At 38.5% G+C, this 16,282-nt stretch overlaps 1 protein-coding gene across 1 annotated transcript; it reads left to right on the forward strand.

Annotated features, from left to right (window-relative positions):
* The first annotated feature begins 5,044 nt into the window (after window positions 1-5,044).
* LOC134303130 (myosin heavy chain, fast skeletal muscle-like) lies at window positions 5,045-16,282 on the forward strand. Its single transcript, XM_062988437.1, has 38 exons — window positions 5,045-5,251; window positions 6,991-7,134; window positions 7,244-7,400; window positions 7,483-7,510; window positions 7,599-7,707; window positions 7,977-8,069; window positions 8,171-8,234; window positions 8,321-8,419; window positions 8,516-8,619; window positions 8,695-8,833; window positions 8,935-9,053; window positions 9,130-9,279; window positions 9,374-9,544; window positions 9,642-9,942; window positions 10,028-10,092; window positions 10,182-10,269; window positions 10,390-10,507; window positions 10,592-10,715; window positions 10,812-10,948; window positions 11,039-11,294; window positions 11,394-11,636; window positions 11,725-11,901; window positions 11,983-12,128; window positions 12,250-12,730; window positions 12,815-12,941; window positions 13,059-13,177; window positions 13,276-13,472; window positions 13,575-13,758; window positions 13,850-14,015; window positions 14,128-14,252; window positions 14,398-14,706; window positions 14,821-15,024; window positions 15,114-15,239; window positions 15,339-15,509; window positions 15,611-15,715; window positions 15,803-15,898; window positions 16,008-16,139; window positions 16,241-16,282. The coding sequence occupies exons 1-38, from the start codon at window positions 5,045-5,047 to the stop codon at window positions 16,259-16,261; spliced, it is 5,802 nt and encodes a 1,933-aa protein (XP_062844507.1). The 3' UTR covers window positions 16,262-16,282.

A 16,282-nucleotide genomic window follows, 5' to 3' on the forward strand; every position in this document is an offset into this window, starting at 1 on the left:
TGAAGTTGTCTGTTTTATGTCATATTGTGCAGCATATATACTGTATATACGTATATACACTGCCTGGCCAAAAAAAGTTAAACAAATTTAACTAAGCAAATAGGTAAGAGCCTAATAATTATAATGACTAATAATGGATAATTACTGCATGGGTGATTATGTTTCAGCTGGCAACAAGTTATTTAACCCTAACTGATGCAGTGAGTAGCTTCTCATTTGTTAAACAACAATGTCGAAAGACACATCCTGTGGTTGTGGAAAAGATGTTAATCTGCTTCAGAAGGGTCAAATTATTAGCAAGCATCAAGCAGAGAAAACATCTAAGGAGAAGCTGAAACTACTAAAATCGTGTTAAGAACTGTCCAACGCATTATTAAAAAGTGGAAGGACAGTGGGGAAACATCATCTTTGAGGAAGGAATGTGGTCGGAAAAAAATCTTGAATGATCGTGATCGACGATCACTTAAACATTCGGTGAAATCAAATCGTAGAAAAACAAGGGAAGGGAACTCAAAGGGTTGGGACTAAACAGCTGTGTAGCCTTAAGAAAATCACTTGTTAGTGAGGCTAACCAGCAAATTTGCTAGGATTGGACTCTGAAGCAATGGAAGAAGGTCATGTGGTCTGATTAGTCCAGATTTACCCTTTTTTAAGAGTGATGGGCGCATCAGGGTAAGAAGAGAGGCGGCTGAAGTGATGCACCCATCATGCCTAGTGCTTACCGTACAAGCCTGTGGGGTGGTGCTATGATCTGGGGTTGCTGCAGTTGGTCAGGTCTAGGTTCAGCAACGTTATGTGCCCAAAGAATGAGGTCAGCTGACTACCTGAATATACTGAACGACCAGGTTATTCCATCAATGGATTTTTTCTTCCCTGATGGCACGGGCATATTCCAAGATGACAATGCCAGGATTCATCGGGCTCAAATTGTGAAAGAGGAGCGTGAGACATCATTTTCACACATGGATTGGCCAGACCTGAACCCTGTTGAGAATCTTTGGGATGTGCTGGAGAAGACTTTGCACAGTGGTCCAAATCTCCCGTCATCAATACAAGATCTTGGGGAAAAATTAATGAAACTCTGGACAGAAATAAATGTTGTGACATTGCAGAAGCTTGTGGAAATGATGCCACAGTGAATGCGTGCCGTAATCAAAGCTAAAGGCGGTCCAACGAAATATTAGAGTGTGTGACCTTTTTTTTTGGCCAGGCAGTGTATATAAATATACAAGGTTTACATTTTCATACCTAATTATCAGAATCAGAATTCGATTTATTGTATGTATCCACATACAAGAAATTTGACTTAATGTCCCAGTGTATAACACAAAAACATGAATAGAAAGGATCTTTATTTTAGAAAAAAACCTAGTAATATTCAATAGTGAGTTCAATGTGTAAATATCAAAGTAATTTATAATAATTTACCTTTTACTTTACTTTCCTCATAAAATTTTATTTTAAAGCCCCATTTGATATTGTAATACTAGTCATTGGCAGTTTACTACTCTAGATATTTCAGCCCACAGAGGGCAGTTCAAGTTTTATTTCAATAATTAATTATGTGAAGGATGTGACTAATAAAGATGTCAGCAACATAAAGTATGATTCAAAGTCTAAATAAAAAAATACAATTAATAAATAACATCTTCATTTGTAACTTTTAATTATATCCATATAAATGCCATGTACCTTATTAGTAATAAATCTTTTGTGCCAACGTTTGACAGAAATTGAGATGTTTACTAATTATATACTCCTGTAAGATTTAAATGAAATGTGCAAACTGAGGTGTTTTCTGATTGATTATATACAGGCACACACTATGCTGACTATTGTCAGAATGTAAAAACTCCACATATCTTCAGAAGTAATGAAAAAATAATTATTAAAAGCAGGGGCTGTGTACAACCAGTAATAATGGTGGGGCCCTTCAAAAAACACATATTTAAAAAGCTATACCAAACAAAGAGTTTCAGTAGGTGAAAGTTTTGAAGGCTTTAGTAGGTGAAAGGTGGATGGTTGGTGGTTAGAATCTCGGCTCTGCCATGCAACAGCTGTTGGCCCCTTAACCCTCTCTGCTCCAGGGGTGCCGTATAAACTTGCGCTCGTGTATATGTATATGTGACAAATAAAGGCTTTCCATCTGCCCCAGATTATGTTTGATTATGTTATTATGTTTGAAGGTTTTAAGTGATCATTTACATAAACTGTATTCATAATTATCAATAAAGGCAAAGTTTCAACACATGGTGTCATTGTGTTTGATATAAATTAGAATTATAACAGTTTACACCACAAATAACTTCATCCATACAATATAATTGGTTGGAAAACTGCTGCTCTATTTAACATTTGTGGGGTTTTTTTTTTTTACCATACTTGTATCACTTCACTGAACACTGGTTGCTAAGTAGTGTTTTAAATAGTTTAAATTCAGCATGTTGTAGACTATTATATTATTATTATTAATTAACAGGGTATATAAAAATTACTATTAGTATTATTATTAGAATTATTATTGTTGTTGTTTAAGGTAAACATGATACAGGATAGGACTTCAAGATCACAACAAAAGCAAAACCAAGATCAGTGCCCCTCCTGACCATTACACACTCACGTTTATAACTAATGATTTTTGAATAAGTTAAAACACCAGATACATTTAAAAATTATCATATTATTTCGCTGCATCCTGACAATCCACTTGTGGTACATTTCTGATTGGGTAAATTGTGGTACATTTGGGCAGTTTATCTAATTCCTAATGGCAGATCCTCTCAAACGTAGAATGGTGAGCACTACATGTGGCTACTTTGCCATAAAGCCCTGATTTATGGAGTGCTGCAGAGATGGTTGTCTGTCTCCTATCTCTGCACGTGGTGTTGGGAGTTTTTTTTTTTAAATGACCTGTGGGTTCTTACTTACTCTTCTTACCAAGACCCTTGTTCCCCATAGGGATGTTCCTAGTGTCTCACATTCAAAATGTATTAAGGCCACTGTGGTTAACACTCAAAGCCTTATATAGTAATTTAAATCCTTGCCACAATTTGATCACTGAGATTCACAGATAGTTTGTTGGACATATAAATTATGGGTCTGTACACACTCAGGTGTGTGTCTGTACAAACTATATCCAATCAATTTAATTTACAAGAGGTGGCCTTAATTATAAATGCATCTCACTGATAATCGTAATCAAAAAAAGGTCTGAATACTTGTTTACGAAATTTCAGTTTTTATTTGTAATTCATTTTTCTTTAGTAATTAAAGGTGATTAAATGTAGATTGGTGGGCAAAATGGCAACTATATCCATACTGAATCTACTGTTTAAGTGGTTTCACTTATTTTCACTCACCTCCAGCATCCTCTGTTTCTTACACTGATACTGAGGAAAGAGAAAATAACTCAACGTAATGTGTATATGCCTGCACTTAAAAAAGCTAAACTGTAAACTGACACTTAAATGATTTGGTCAATGTTTGTCAATATTTTGTAGAATTTGGATTTGGGTTGGATATAAATGATTCATTTTTATGATTCTATGCTGAAGTTTTGGCCCTAAGGAGTAAAAAACCTTTATGAGAATGAGTGTTTTTAGTCTGGTTCCTCTGAATGGTTCTCTTTTATAATATTTTTGGAGTTACCATGCCAATCATGTTCTGAGCAAGTATCTCATGTTATGTGGAAATGCATAAACATATTTGTAACACAACTTTACAAGTAAAACGAGTTCTGACTCTCAAGGATTAGTTTGACTTATGCCAGTCATTTTAATGATTAATGTTTGATGTCAAGAGATACATTATATATTGTTTTATATAATTGTATACATAATACACATTTAACAATAAATATAGATTGTTTGGTACTCATTGTTGTACTTGTATTTGTGTTTTTATAGTTTCTGTACTTTTAATTATTGTTTCTATATTTATCTTTTATTTGTTCTTTTGGTTATACACTCCATTATCATCTACAATGTTTTAGTGTTATATCTACTTTAATCATTTGAAACTGATATTTATGCTGTATGAAAAGTATTATTATTATTATTTTTATTATTGTAGTTCTATAACCAAAGGATACACTTTTGGTTATAGAACTACAAATAACTCTTTGAAAGTAGACATAAAAGGTCCTGTTCATATATCAACTAGCAACACGTGTTCCTTCCTGCCAGGTCCTTGTCTAAGCCATATTGGACGTTTGCCATATATAACTTCTGCTGGTCTGGCAAAAACAGTCCAATATAAGGACCTGCAAGACACACTGGGGCACTGCAGACGGCCAGTCAAGCTCTTGGGTCAGGTGAGCTGCATTTTTATTTATTAAGAAAATAACAAACAAAAAAAAACTACTAAGTATTTAAATTATTGAAATGTATGTACAGTCCAGTTTATGCAAAAGTCTAAAACCCCAGGATTTTCTTTTAAAATGTTTTGTTGATTTACCAAGTGAAAGTTAACACATTCTTTTAGTGTCCTTAAAGAAAAAAAGCATTGCATGTGCCTTACCCAAAGGATTTTGCATAAGATTGTAGTATTTAGAAATAATAATTACTTAAATAAATATTAGTAATGACAATTCTAAGAAAATGAAATGCTATATAAATTATATTAAATTAAATTATAGTATATCAATGATTTACTTTAGAAAGTCTTTAAAGTAATTAGAAAACTAGGCTGTATATAAGTATATATTCAATTATAGATAAATTTACTTCTTAATATATAGTTTAAATACAACTCAGAATTTGCCTTCCTGTTACAGGAATATTGATCATTCTTTATCTGTGGGAGCGTAGACAGGTAAGTAAAAACAAGGAACTAAATGTTTTTCTTACAGTTTGTCTGACTGATACAATAAAGTACATGAAGAAATATAAATCTGAATTTTAATTAGCATTTTGTACAAAATACTAAATGAAACCCCACTTGCTTTCTTTTTTGACAAAATAATAATAAAAACAAATAAACAAAGCAATTATTGCTTTGCTGTCCTGAAGCTATTCTCTCATCTTAATCACAGTAAGCCGCCACCATGAGTTCGGACGCGGAGATGGCCGTTTATGGCAAGGCTGCCATATACCTCCGTAAGCCTGAAAAGGAAAGAATTGAGGCTCAGAGCAAGCCCTTCGATGCTAAGGCTGCTTGCTACGTTACTGATGACAAAGAGCTGTACCTTAAGGCTACCATTAAGAGTAGAGATGGTGGCAAAGTCACCGTTGAACTGCTTGAGAGCAAGGAGGTAAGCTTTACTGTTCAAATGTACCTTTAATCATAGCTTTAGAACATACAGTGTATCACAAAAGTGAGTACACCCCTCACATTTCTGCAGATATTTAAGTATATCTTTTCATGGGACAACACTGACAAAATGATACTTTGACACAATGAAAAGTAGTCTGTGTGCAGCTTATATAACAGTGTAAATTTATTCTTTCCTCAAAATAACTCAATATACAGCCATTAATGTCTAAACCACCGGCAACAAAAGTGAGTACACCCGTTAGTGAAAGTTCCTGAAGTGTCAATATTTTGTGTGGCCACCATTATTTCCCAGAACTGCCTTAACTCTCCTGGGCATGGACTTTACCAGAGCTTCACAGGTTGCCTCTGGAATGCTTTTCCACTCCTCCATGACGACATCACGGAGCTGGCGGATATTCGAGACTTTGCGCTCCTCCACCTTCCGCTTGAGGATGCCCCAAAGATGTTCTATTGGGTTTAGGTCTGGAGACATGCTTGGCCAGTCCATCACCTTTACCCTCAGCCTCTTCAATAAAGCAGTGGTTGTCTTAGAGGTGTGTTTGGGGTCATTATCATGCTGGAACACTACCCTGCGACCCAGTTTCCGGAGGGAGGGGATCATGCTCTGCTTCAGTATTTCACAGTACATATTGGAGTTTATGTGTCCCTCAATGAAATGTAACTCCCCAACACCTGCTGCACTCATGCAGCCCCAGACCATGGCATTCCCACCACCATGCTTGACTGTAGGCATGACACACTTATCTTTGTACTCCTCACCTGATTGCCGCCACACATGCTTGAGACCATCTGAACCAAACAAATGAATCTTGGTCTCATCAGACCATAGGACATGGTTCCAGTAATCCATGTCCTTTGTTGACATGTCTTCAGCAAACTGTTTGCGGGCTTTCTTGTGTAGAGACTTCAGAAGAGGCTTCCTTCTGGGGTGACAGCCATGCAGACCAATTTGATGTAGTGTGCGGCGTATGGTCTGAGCACTGACAGGCTGACCCCCCACCTTTTCAATCTCTGCAGCAATGCTGACAGCACTCCTGCGCCTATCTTTCAAAGACAGCAGTTGGATGTGACGCTGAGCACGTGCACTCAGCTTCTTTGGACGACCAACGCGAGTCTGTTCTGAGTGGACCCTGCTCTTTTAAAACGCTGGATGATCTTGGCCACTGTGCTGCAGCTCAGTTTCAGGGTGTTGGCAATCTTCTTGTAGCCTTGGCCATCTTCATGTAGCACAACAATTCGTCTTTTGAGATCCTCAGAGAGTTCTTTGCCATGAGGTGCCATGTTGGAACTTTCAGTGACCAGTATGAGAGAGTGTGAGAGCTGTACTACTAAATTGAACACACCTGCTCCCTATGCACACCTGAGACCTAGTAAGACTAACAAATCACATGACATTTTGGAGGGAAAATGACAAGCAGTGCTCAATTTGGACATTTAGGGGTGTAGTCTCTTAGGGGTGTACTCACTTTTGTTGCCGGTGGTTTAGACATTAATGGCTGTATATTGAGTTATTTTGAGGGAAGAATAAATTTACACTGTTATATAAGCTGCACACAGACTACTTTTCATTGTGTCAAAGTGTCATTTTGTCAGTGTTGTCCCATGAAAAGATATACTTAAATATCTGCAGAAATGTGAGGGGTGTACTCACTTTTGTGATACACTGTATATGTTCTTTGTAATTCTCACTCAATACTTTATCTTATTCTCTTATAGAACAAAACTGTTAAGGAGGACGATGTCAGCCCCATGAACCCTCCCAAGTTCGATAAGCTTGAGGACATGGCCATGATGACCCACCTCAATGAAGCCTCTGTGCTGTATAATCTCAAAGAGCGTTATGCAGCATGGATGATCTACGTAAGTTAAGAAAGAGTACAAGTACATAAGCCATTATGAATATTGATTATTTTTTATAGTTTGGTCCATACAGCTGCAGTCATCTTAATCCGATTCATGTTTTCATCAGACCTACTCTGGACTTTTCTGCGCTACTGTGAACCCCTACAAGTGGCTTCCAGTGTATGACGCTGAAGTCGTTAATGCCTACAGAGGCAAAAAGCGCATGGAGGCCCCACCCCACATCTTCTCCGTGTCTGACAATGCCTACCAGGCCATGCTCACTGGTAAGTTCTAACATTTAAACAGATCAAATAATTTTCAGAACATTAATATTTATAAAGCTAAAATTCGATTTTAATCTCACAGACAGGGAGAACCAGTCTGTCCTGATTACGTAAGTATTTGTAAAAACATTTAAAATTGAAAATGCTTTACAGTTTTGATGAGAATCAATAATCATTTTATTATCTCATCTAAACCAGTGGAGAATCCGGTGCTGGAAAGACTGTGAACACCAAGCGTGTCATCCAGTACTTTGCTACAGTTGCCATGCATACTGACAAGAAGAAGGAATCTACCAGCAAAATGCAGGTAAAAAGTGTCTTCAGTTGGTTTTTGGTTTAATTAGAATTAAAATGTAAAAATTCTATAATTAGTTTAAAGCCTTCTGACATAATTCAAACATTTAAATGTAGCCTACCGCTGTTTCTTGAACCTTTAATTCGCGCTTGCAATATGTAAGTTGTTTCTTGTAATTAAATGTGTTTGCAAATTAAGATTTAAACATACCATGTTTTTTTTCTTTAAGACAAATATATATACAGTATTATTATAACCGCTTAATAACATTTAATTTGCAGGGATCTCTTGAAGACCAGATCATTGCAGCCAATCCTCTTCTTGAGGCTTATGGTAATGCCAAAACTGTGAGAAATGACAACTCCTCCCGTTTTGTAAGTTAAATTATGTTAAGTTCAATACAGTTATCTACACAATCATCTCAACTAGCATTTGTTGTTTGCTGACACTGCCAAAAATGTTTTGTTTAAAACAGGGTAAATTTATCAGAATTCATTTCGGCACCTCCGGCAAACTGGCTAGTGCTGACATTGAGACCTGTACGTATCTGTTTTTAATGTTGATTATTTTTTCAGTTTAGGTTCTAAACGTTTAAAGATAACATGCTTAAAATGTATTTACACAGATCTGCTGGAGAAGTCTAGAGTATCATTCCAGCTTCCTGATGAGAGAGGCTATCACATCTTCTACCAGATGATGACCAATGAGAAGCCTGAGCTGATTGGTACAGCATATCTAGATCTACTAATCTAAAAAAAATAAAACCAAATTATGTAAAAATATTTTAGGACTGTATTTTAATTCAGTCCTTGTTTTACAGAAATGACGCTCATCACCACCAACCCCTACGACTTCCCCATGTGCAGTCAGGGTCAGATCACAGTGGCAAGCATTAATGATAAAGAGGAGCTGATTGCCACAGATGTAAGGAATTCTTGAAATTTTTTTGTAAACATATGTTTAATATTCATTGGTCTAATTTAATTCTCTAAATTACAGACTGCTATTGATATCCTGGGCTTCAGTGCTGAGGAGAAAATGGGCATCTACAAATTGACAGGTGCTGTTCTTCATCATGGTAACATGAAGTTCAAGCAGAAGCAGCGTGAGGAGCAGGCTGAGCCTGATGGCACAGAGGGTGAGATTTATTCAGCAGTTTTATTTACTGTCTAATCTGCAAGATGTTCTCATACATCAAGAAAACAAAATTAATGTGTATAATGTTGCTTCCTTTAACAGAGGCTGACAAAATCGCCTACCTTCTGGGCTTGAACTCAGCTGATATGCTGAAGGCTTTGTGCTACCCCAGAGTAAAGGTCGGAAATGAGTATGTGACCAAGGGTCAGACCGTGCCACAGGTAAATAAAGTATAATATAGCATGTGGTTATGATTAAAAAATATAAATAAAACTAAAAGTATTTGTTTACATTCAGGTGTATAACTCTGTGAGTGCACTGGCCAAGTCCATCTATGAAAGGATGTTCTTGTGGATGGTCGTCCGTATCAACCAGATGTTGGACACAAAACAAGCAAGACAGTTCTTCATTGGTGTGCTGGACATTGCTGGCTTTGAAATCTTTGATGTATGTAATACAGTTTTTCTTTGGACCTACCAAAAGTTTACTAAAGTAATTAAATCCTGGTAAATTCTTATTATTGTTATTTATCTTTTTTTAGTACAACAGCATGGAGCAGCTGTGCATCAACTTCACCAACGAGAAACTGCAACAGTTTTTCAACCACCACATGTTTGTCCTGGAACAAGAGGAGTACAAAAAGGAGGGCATTATTTGGGAGTTCATTGACTTCGGCATGGACTTGGCTGCTTGCATTGAACTTATTGAAAAGGTGTGTGCTTTTTAAAAATTTTAAAATCTTTGCAAGTGTACTATGTTTGCATTTTACGAGTTCTATGTCTCCTTAATGCTGTTTTGTGTATTAACAGCCCATGGGTATCTTCTCCATCCTTGAAGAAGAGTGCATGTTCCCCAAGGCAACAGACACCAGCTTCAAGAACAAGCTGTATGACCAGCATCTTGGCAAGAACAACGCTTTCCAGAAACCCAGACCTGCCAAAGGCAAAGCTGAGGCCCACTTCTCCCTGGTTCACTATGCTGGTACTGTGGACTACAATATCTCTGGCTGGCTGGACAAGAACAAGGACCCACTGAACGATTCTGTTGTGCAGCTGTACCAGAAGTCTCCAGTCAAACTGCTTGCTAACATCTACCCACCTGTTGTTGAGGGTAATTTCATGAACTTTAAAGAGATATTTCATAAATTCCCTTAGTTTTTTGCTCATAAAAATATATATTATGTGATTATTTACAGAGGTCGGTAAGAAGGGAGGTAAGAAGAAGGGTGGCTCCATGCAGACCGTGTCCTCTCAGTTCAGGGTATGTAACAGTCATTATTGAAGACTGAGATGGAAGATTAAGAAAACTTTATTTTAACAATGATTGCTAATAAGTTGTTCACTAAATAGGAGAACTTGGGCAAACTGATGACCAACTTGAGAAGCACTCATCCACACTTTGTGCGTTGCCTGATTCCCAATGAGTCTAAGACTCCAGGTAATGTTAAAGACTAGATTTTACACAAAAAAAAAAAGCTAATGTGGAAGTGACAAAGTACATACAGTACCTTCCTGTGTTATGCTGAATGTATAACCCAGTGTTTACTGTGTTTGTCAGGTCTCATGGAGAACCACCTGGTCATCCACCAGCTGAGATGTAACGGTGTGCTGGAAGGTATTAGAATCTGCAGAAAGGGATTCCCCAGCAGAATCCTCTATGGTGACTTCAAACAAAGGTAAATGAAGACCTGTAAAATATTAGGTGGTCAAATAGTGTTCTAGTAATAAATATATAAAATAATACATTACATTTTTTACAGATACAAGGTGCTGAATGCCAGTGTTATCCCTGAGGGCCAGTTTATTGACAACAAAAAAGCCTGCGAGAAGCTTCTGGGATCCATTGATCTTGACCATGACCAGTACAGATTTGGACACACTAAGGTGAATATTCTGCGCTTACATGCGCTGGTGATGATGAAATCATACAAAACAGCAAACTAAGGGCTAAGTTGTGTAATATCCTGCTCCTTAATCTAGGTGTTCTTCAAAGCTGGTCTGTTGGGTACTCTTGAAGAGATGAGAGATGAGAAACTGGCTGCCCTGGTCACAATGACTCAGGCTCTTTGCCGTGGTTTCCTCATGAGGAGAGAGTTTGTAAAGATGATGGAGAGGAGGTAAACAGTAATAATAAAAAACATGTGACTTATTACAATGATTACTGATTTTTCAAGATACCAACAATGTTTACCATTTAAATGTTTCAGGTCAGCCATTGACACCATCCAGTACAACGTCCGTTCATTCATGAATGTCAAACACTGGCCTTGGATGAAGGTATACTACAAGATCAAGCCTCTGCTGAAGAGTGCTGAGACTGAAAAGGAGTTGTCCACCATGAAAGAGGACTTTGCAAAATGCAAGGAAAATCTGGCCAAGGTCGAGGCCAAAAAGAAAGAGCTTGAGGAGAAGATGGTTGCACTGCTGCAGGAGAAGAATGACCTCCAACTTCATGTGGCATCTGTATGTATTTTTATTTATTTTTTTTACAAAAAATTGTCTTGTATTATATATTAAAAACTGCATAGAAATAATCATATTTTGCCATTCACCAATAAATAGGAAACTGAAAATCTCTCAGATGCTGAAGAGAGGTGTGAGGGTCTGATTAAGAGCAAAATCCAGCTTGAAGCTAAACTCAAGGAAACAACTGAGAGACTGGAAGATGAGGAAGAAATCAACGCTGAGTTGACTGCCAAGAAGAGGAAACTGGAGGATGAGTGCTCTGAACTAAAGAAGGACATTGATGACTTGGAGCTCACCTTGGCTAAAGTAGAAAAGGAAAAACATGCTACTGAGAACAAGGTTTGTACAAGTCAATTTGGTAAACATTTGCCATTGTCTTATTGTCATGAATCTTATTAGTATAAGGTTTTGTTTTTTTAAATCATAGGTCAAGAACCTCACAGAGGAAATGGCAGCTCAAGATGAAAGCATTGCCAAACTTACAAAAGAAAAGAAAGCCCTCCAAGAGGCACACCAACAGACCCTTGATGATCTTCAGGCAGAGGAGGACAAAGTCAACACTCTGACCAAAGCCAAGACTAAGCTTGAGCAGCAAGTGGATGATGTGAGTGACCAGATCAAATTATGTAAACAGAGAGCAATAGCAAAGCAAATTTGCATGTTTCTAAACATTGTACAATTACAGCTGGAAGGTTCTCTGGAGCAAGAGAAGAAGCTTCGCATGGACCTGGAGAGAGCCAAGAGAAAGCTTGAAGGTGACCTGAAACTGGCTCAGGAGTCCATCATGGACCTGGAAAACGACAAGCAGCAGTCTGATGAGAAGCTGAAGAAGTAATTATACTCAAATAATAAACACTAGACACTGAATTTACTGAATGAGTGAAAATAGAATGATTTGTTAAAACTACCATCATGCATTGTGTAACAAAGTTACTTACAATTTTCTACACAGGAAAGACTTTGAAACAAGCCAGCTTCTTAGCAAGATTGAGGATGAACAATCTCTTGGTGCTCAGCATCAGAAGAAGATCAAGGAGCTTCAGGCTCGTATTGAAGAGCTTGAGGAGGAGATTGAGGCTGAGCGTGCTGCTCGTGCCAAGGTTGAGAAGCAGAGAGCTGATCTTTCCAGGGAACTTGAGGAGATCAGTGAGAGGCTTGAGGAGGCTGGTGGAGCAACCACAGCCCAGATCGAGATGAACAAGAAGCGTGAGGCTGAGTTCCAGAAGCTGCGTCGTGATCTTGAAGAGTCCACCCTGCAGCATGAAGCAACTGCTGCTGCCCTGCGCAAGAAGCAGGCCGACAGCGTTGCAGAGCTCGGAGAACAAATCGACAACCTGCAGCGGGTCAAACAGAAGCTTGAGAAGGAGAAGAGTGAATACAAAATGGAGATTGATGATCTCTCCAGCAACATGGAAGCTGTTGCTAAAGCCAAGGTTAGAAATTAGGTGTAATGTGTAAAATATAAAACTTATAAGTTGAAATGCCCTATATACAACTAAACAATTCTTTGTTGACAGACAAATCTTGAAAAATTGTGCCGTACCCTTGAGGACCAACTGAGTGAGCTCAAGTCCAAGAATGATGAAAATGTGCGCCAGGTTAATGACATCAGTGTCCAAAGAGCCAGGCTGCAAACTGAAAATGGTAACAAACTTTTATAACATAGCACAAACAAGTGTTCCTTTCTTTGTTATGTTTTTTATCGAATACATTTAACTGTAAAATCTAAACGGATGGTTTAATGTGATTTCATTTAACCAGGTGAGTTTTCACGTCAAGTGGAAGAGAAGGAGTCTTTGGTTTCTCAACTGACCAGAGGCAAACAAGCCTTTACCCAACAAATTGAGGAGCTCAAGAGACAAATAGAGGAGGAGGTTAAGGTAAAATGTCTTGAAATTACATAACATCATCACAAAAGTTAGTTTAATTACGTGTCACATGAAGAAAAAATAAAATAAAAAATTTAATTTTTCCACAGGCAAAGAATGCCCTGGCCCACGGTTTACAGTCTGCTCGCCATGACTGTGACCTCCTCAGAGAGCAGTTTGAGGAGGAGCAGGAGGCTAAGGCTGAACTGCAGCGTTCTATGTCCAAGGCTAACAGCGAAGTAGCTCAGTGGAGAACCAAATATGAAACTGATGCCATCCAGCGCACTGAGGAGCTTGAGGAAGCCAAGTATGTTTCACAGAAAAACATTCTGTGGAAAAAATACTAAAATAAAAAAAAATAAAAAACAGCTGAATCGTGAATGCTTATATGACATTTAATGCATAACAGGAAGAAGTTGGCTCAGCGTCTTCAGGATGCCGAGGAACAAATTGAGGCTGTGAACTCCAAGTGTGCCTCTCTGGAGAAGACCAAGCAGAGACTCCAGGGTGAGGTTGAGGACCTCATGATTGATGTGGAAAGAGCCAATAGCTTGGCTGCCAATCTTGACAAGAAGCAGAGGAACTTTGACAAGGTAAAGCCATTTATTTCTTAAATAATTATTTATTGGTAACCAATCCTCTTTATACATGTATTTAATAATGGTTGTTGCATGTAAACCAAAGGTCCTGGCAGAATGGAAGCAGAAGTTTGAGGAGGGTCAGGCTGAGCTGGAGGGAGCCCAAAAAGAGGCACGTTCTCTTGGCACTGAGCTGTTCAAGATGAAGAACTCTTATGAGGAAGCTCTTGATCAACTAGAGACATTAAAGAGAGAGAACAAGAATCTGCAGCGTATGTGAAAAAACATTGATTCAGTTAAATTATTGCAACTGTCATGTCAAATTTTAAAAGACCTTGTCAGCTCCTCGTAAACTGTCAACTAACACATTTATGTCTTTAACAGAGGAGATCTCAGACCTGACTGAACAGATTGGTGAGACTGGAAAGAGCATTCATGAACTGGAGAAGGCCAAGAAGGCAGTAGAGACTGAAAAGGCTGAAATCCAGACTGCTCTTGAGGAGGCTGAGGTATACAGAGTAGAACACAAATAGAAACAATTGGGAAGCACAAATTAGGAAAAAAAGACTTTTACAGGGCACAGTCACACTGAATTTTACAACAGATTTTGTCCATTAGCATAAACAATGGAGTTCTATTCAATTTAATTCACAGGGCACACTGGAGCATGAAGAGTCAAAGATTCTTCGCGTCCAGCTTGAGCTCAACCAGGTTAAGAGTGAGATTGACAGGAAGCTTGCTGAGAAGGATGAGGAGATGGAGCAAATCAAGAGAAACAGCCAGAGGGTCACTGAGTCTATGCAGAGCACTCTCGACTCAGAGGTCAGAAGCAGGAATGATGCCCTGAGAATCAAGAAGAAGATGGAGGGAGATCTCAATGAGATGGAGATTCAGCTGAGCCATGCCAATCGCCAAGCTGCCGAGGCCCAGAAACAGCTGAGAAACGTACAGGGACAACTCAAGGTAACTTTGGCACAAATCCTTTTTTATGAATAATTTATAGAGCTCTGAAATATATGATGAAAATGTGTAAGGACTACTTTAAAACTAGTTTGTTACATGTATATGTGTTTTTAGGATGCCCAGCTGCACCTTGATGATGCTGTGAGAGGACAAGAGGACATGAAGGAGCAGGTGGCCATGGTGGAGCGCAGAAACACTCTGATGTTGGCTGAGATTGAGGAGCTTAGAGCTGCACTTGAGCAGACTGAAAGAGGCCGCAAAGTGGCTGAACAGGAGCTGGTTGATGCTAGCGAGCGTGTTGGACTGCTGCACTCTCAGGTACTGAAAACTCAGTAGTTAAAAAGAACACAATACAAAAACAAATTTGCTGTTTTGGACATGAGTCATAAACAGTACTTTTATTGCAGAACACAAGTCTGCTGAACACCAAGAAGAAGCTTGAGGCAGATTTTGTACAGATCCAGAGCGAGGTTGATGACACTGTGCAGGAGGCAAGAAATGCTGAAGAGAAGGCCAAGAAAGCCATCACTGATGTGAGTTTTTGGATTTGTTTAGATCACTTATTGTAAAACAAATTTCAATCTGGATAAAATCTGTGAATAAAATGCTTGAATGCTTTGTTTTTGTATTAGGCTGCCATGATGGCTGAGGAACTGAAGAAGGAACAGGACACCAGTGCTCACCTGGAGAGGATGAAGAAAAACCTGGAGGTCACAGTCAAGGACCTGCAGCACCGCCTGGATGAGGCTGAAAATCTGGCCATGAAGGGTGGAAAGAAACAACTTCAGAAACTGGAGAGCAGGGTAACTCTTTCTTAAAGTCATGTTACTTAAAACCTAGTTCCACATGTCTTATTGTATGCTATGATGCAAAGGCACTGAATCCATTACTTGATTTCATTTAGGTCCGTGAACTGGAATCTGAAGTTGAAGCAGAACAGAGACGTGGCGCTGATGCAGTTAAGGGTGTTCGCAAGTACGAGAGGAGAGTGAAGGAGCTCAGCTACCAGGTATGCATAAAATCTGCTCACATCAAACTAAAGCATCACTGTTTAATACACTAATGAAACTCATAACACTAATTATTACATTTGTAGACTGAGGAAGACAAGAAGAACATCAACAGGCTGCAGGATCTGGTTGATAAACTTCAGCTGAAGGTCAAGGCCTACAAGAGACAGTCTGAAGAAGCTGTAAGTCAAACTTGTCCAATATGTTTGTTCAGAAAAAAACATTGTTTTGATTCAAATCATTGTCTTGTGCTATTCTGTAATCATGTTCCTGCAACTGTGTTCCCTTCAGGAGGAACAAGCCAATTCTCACCTGTCCAAGCTCAGGAAGGTGCAGCATGAGCTGGATGAGGCTGAGGAGCGCGCTGACATTGCTGAGTCCCAGGTCAACAAGCTCAGAGCTAAGAGCCGAGATTCTGGAAAGGTAAATATTAAAAATTTGTTTCATATGTAATAAAGCACAATACTTTTGTACATTTTGTACATTTTATCATGTGTTTAATCTCCAATTTCTCTCTATTTTAGGGCAAAGAATCAGCAGAGTAATTATCATTTGAAATCATGTGT

The sequence above is a fragment of the Trichomycterus rosablanca genome, chromosome 26 (assembly GCF_030014385.1).
Source record: "Trichomycterus rosablanca isolate fTriRos1 chromosome 26, fTriRos1.hap1, whole genome shotgun sequence".
Taxonomy (NCBI): Eukaryota; Metazoa; Chordata; class Actinopteri; order Siluriformes; family Trichomycteridae; genus Trichomycterus; species Trichomycterus rosablanca.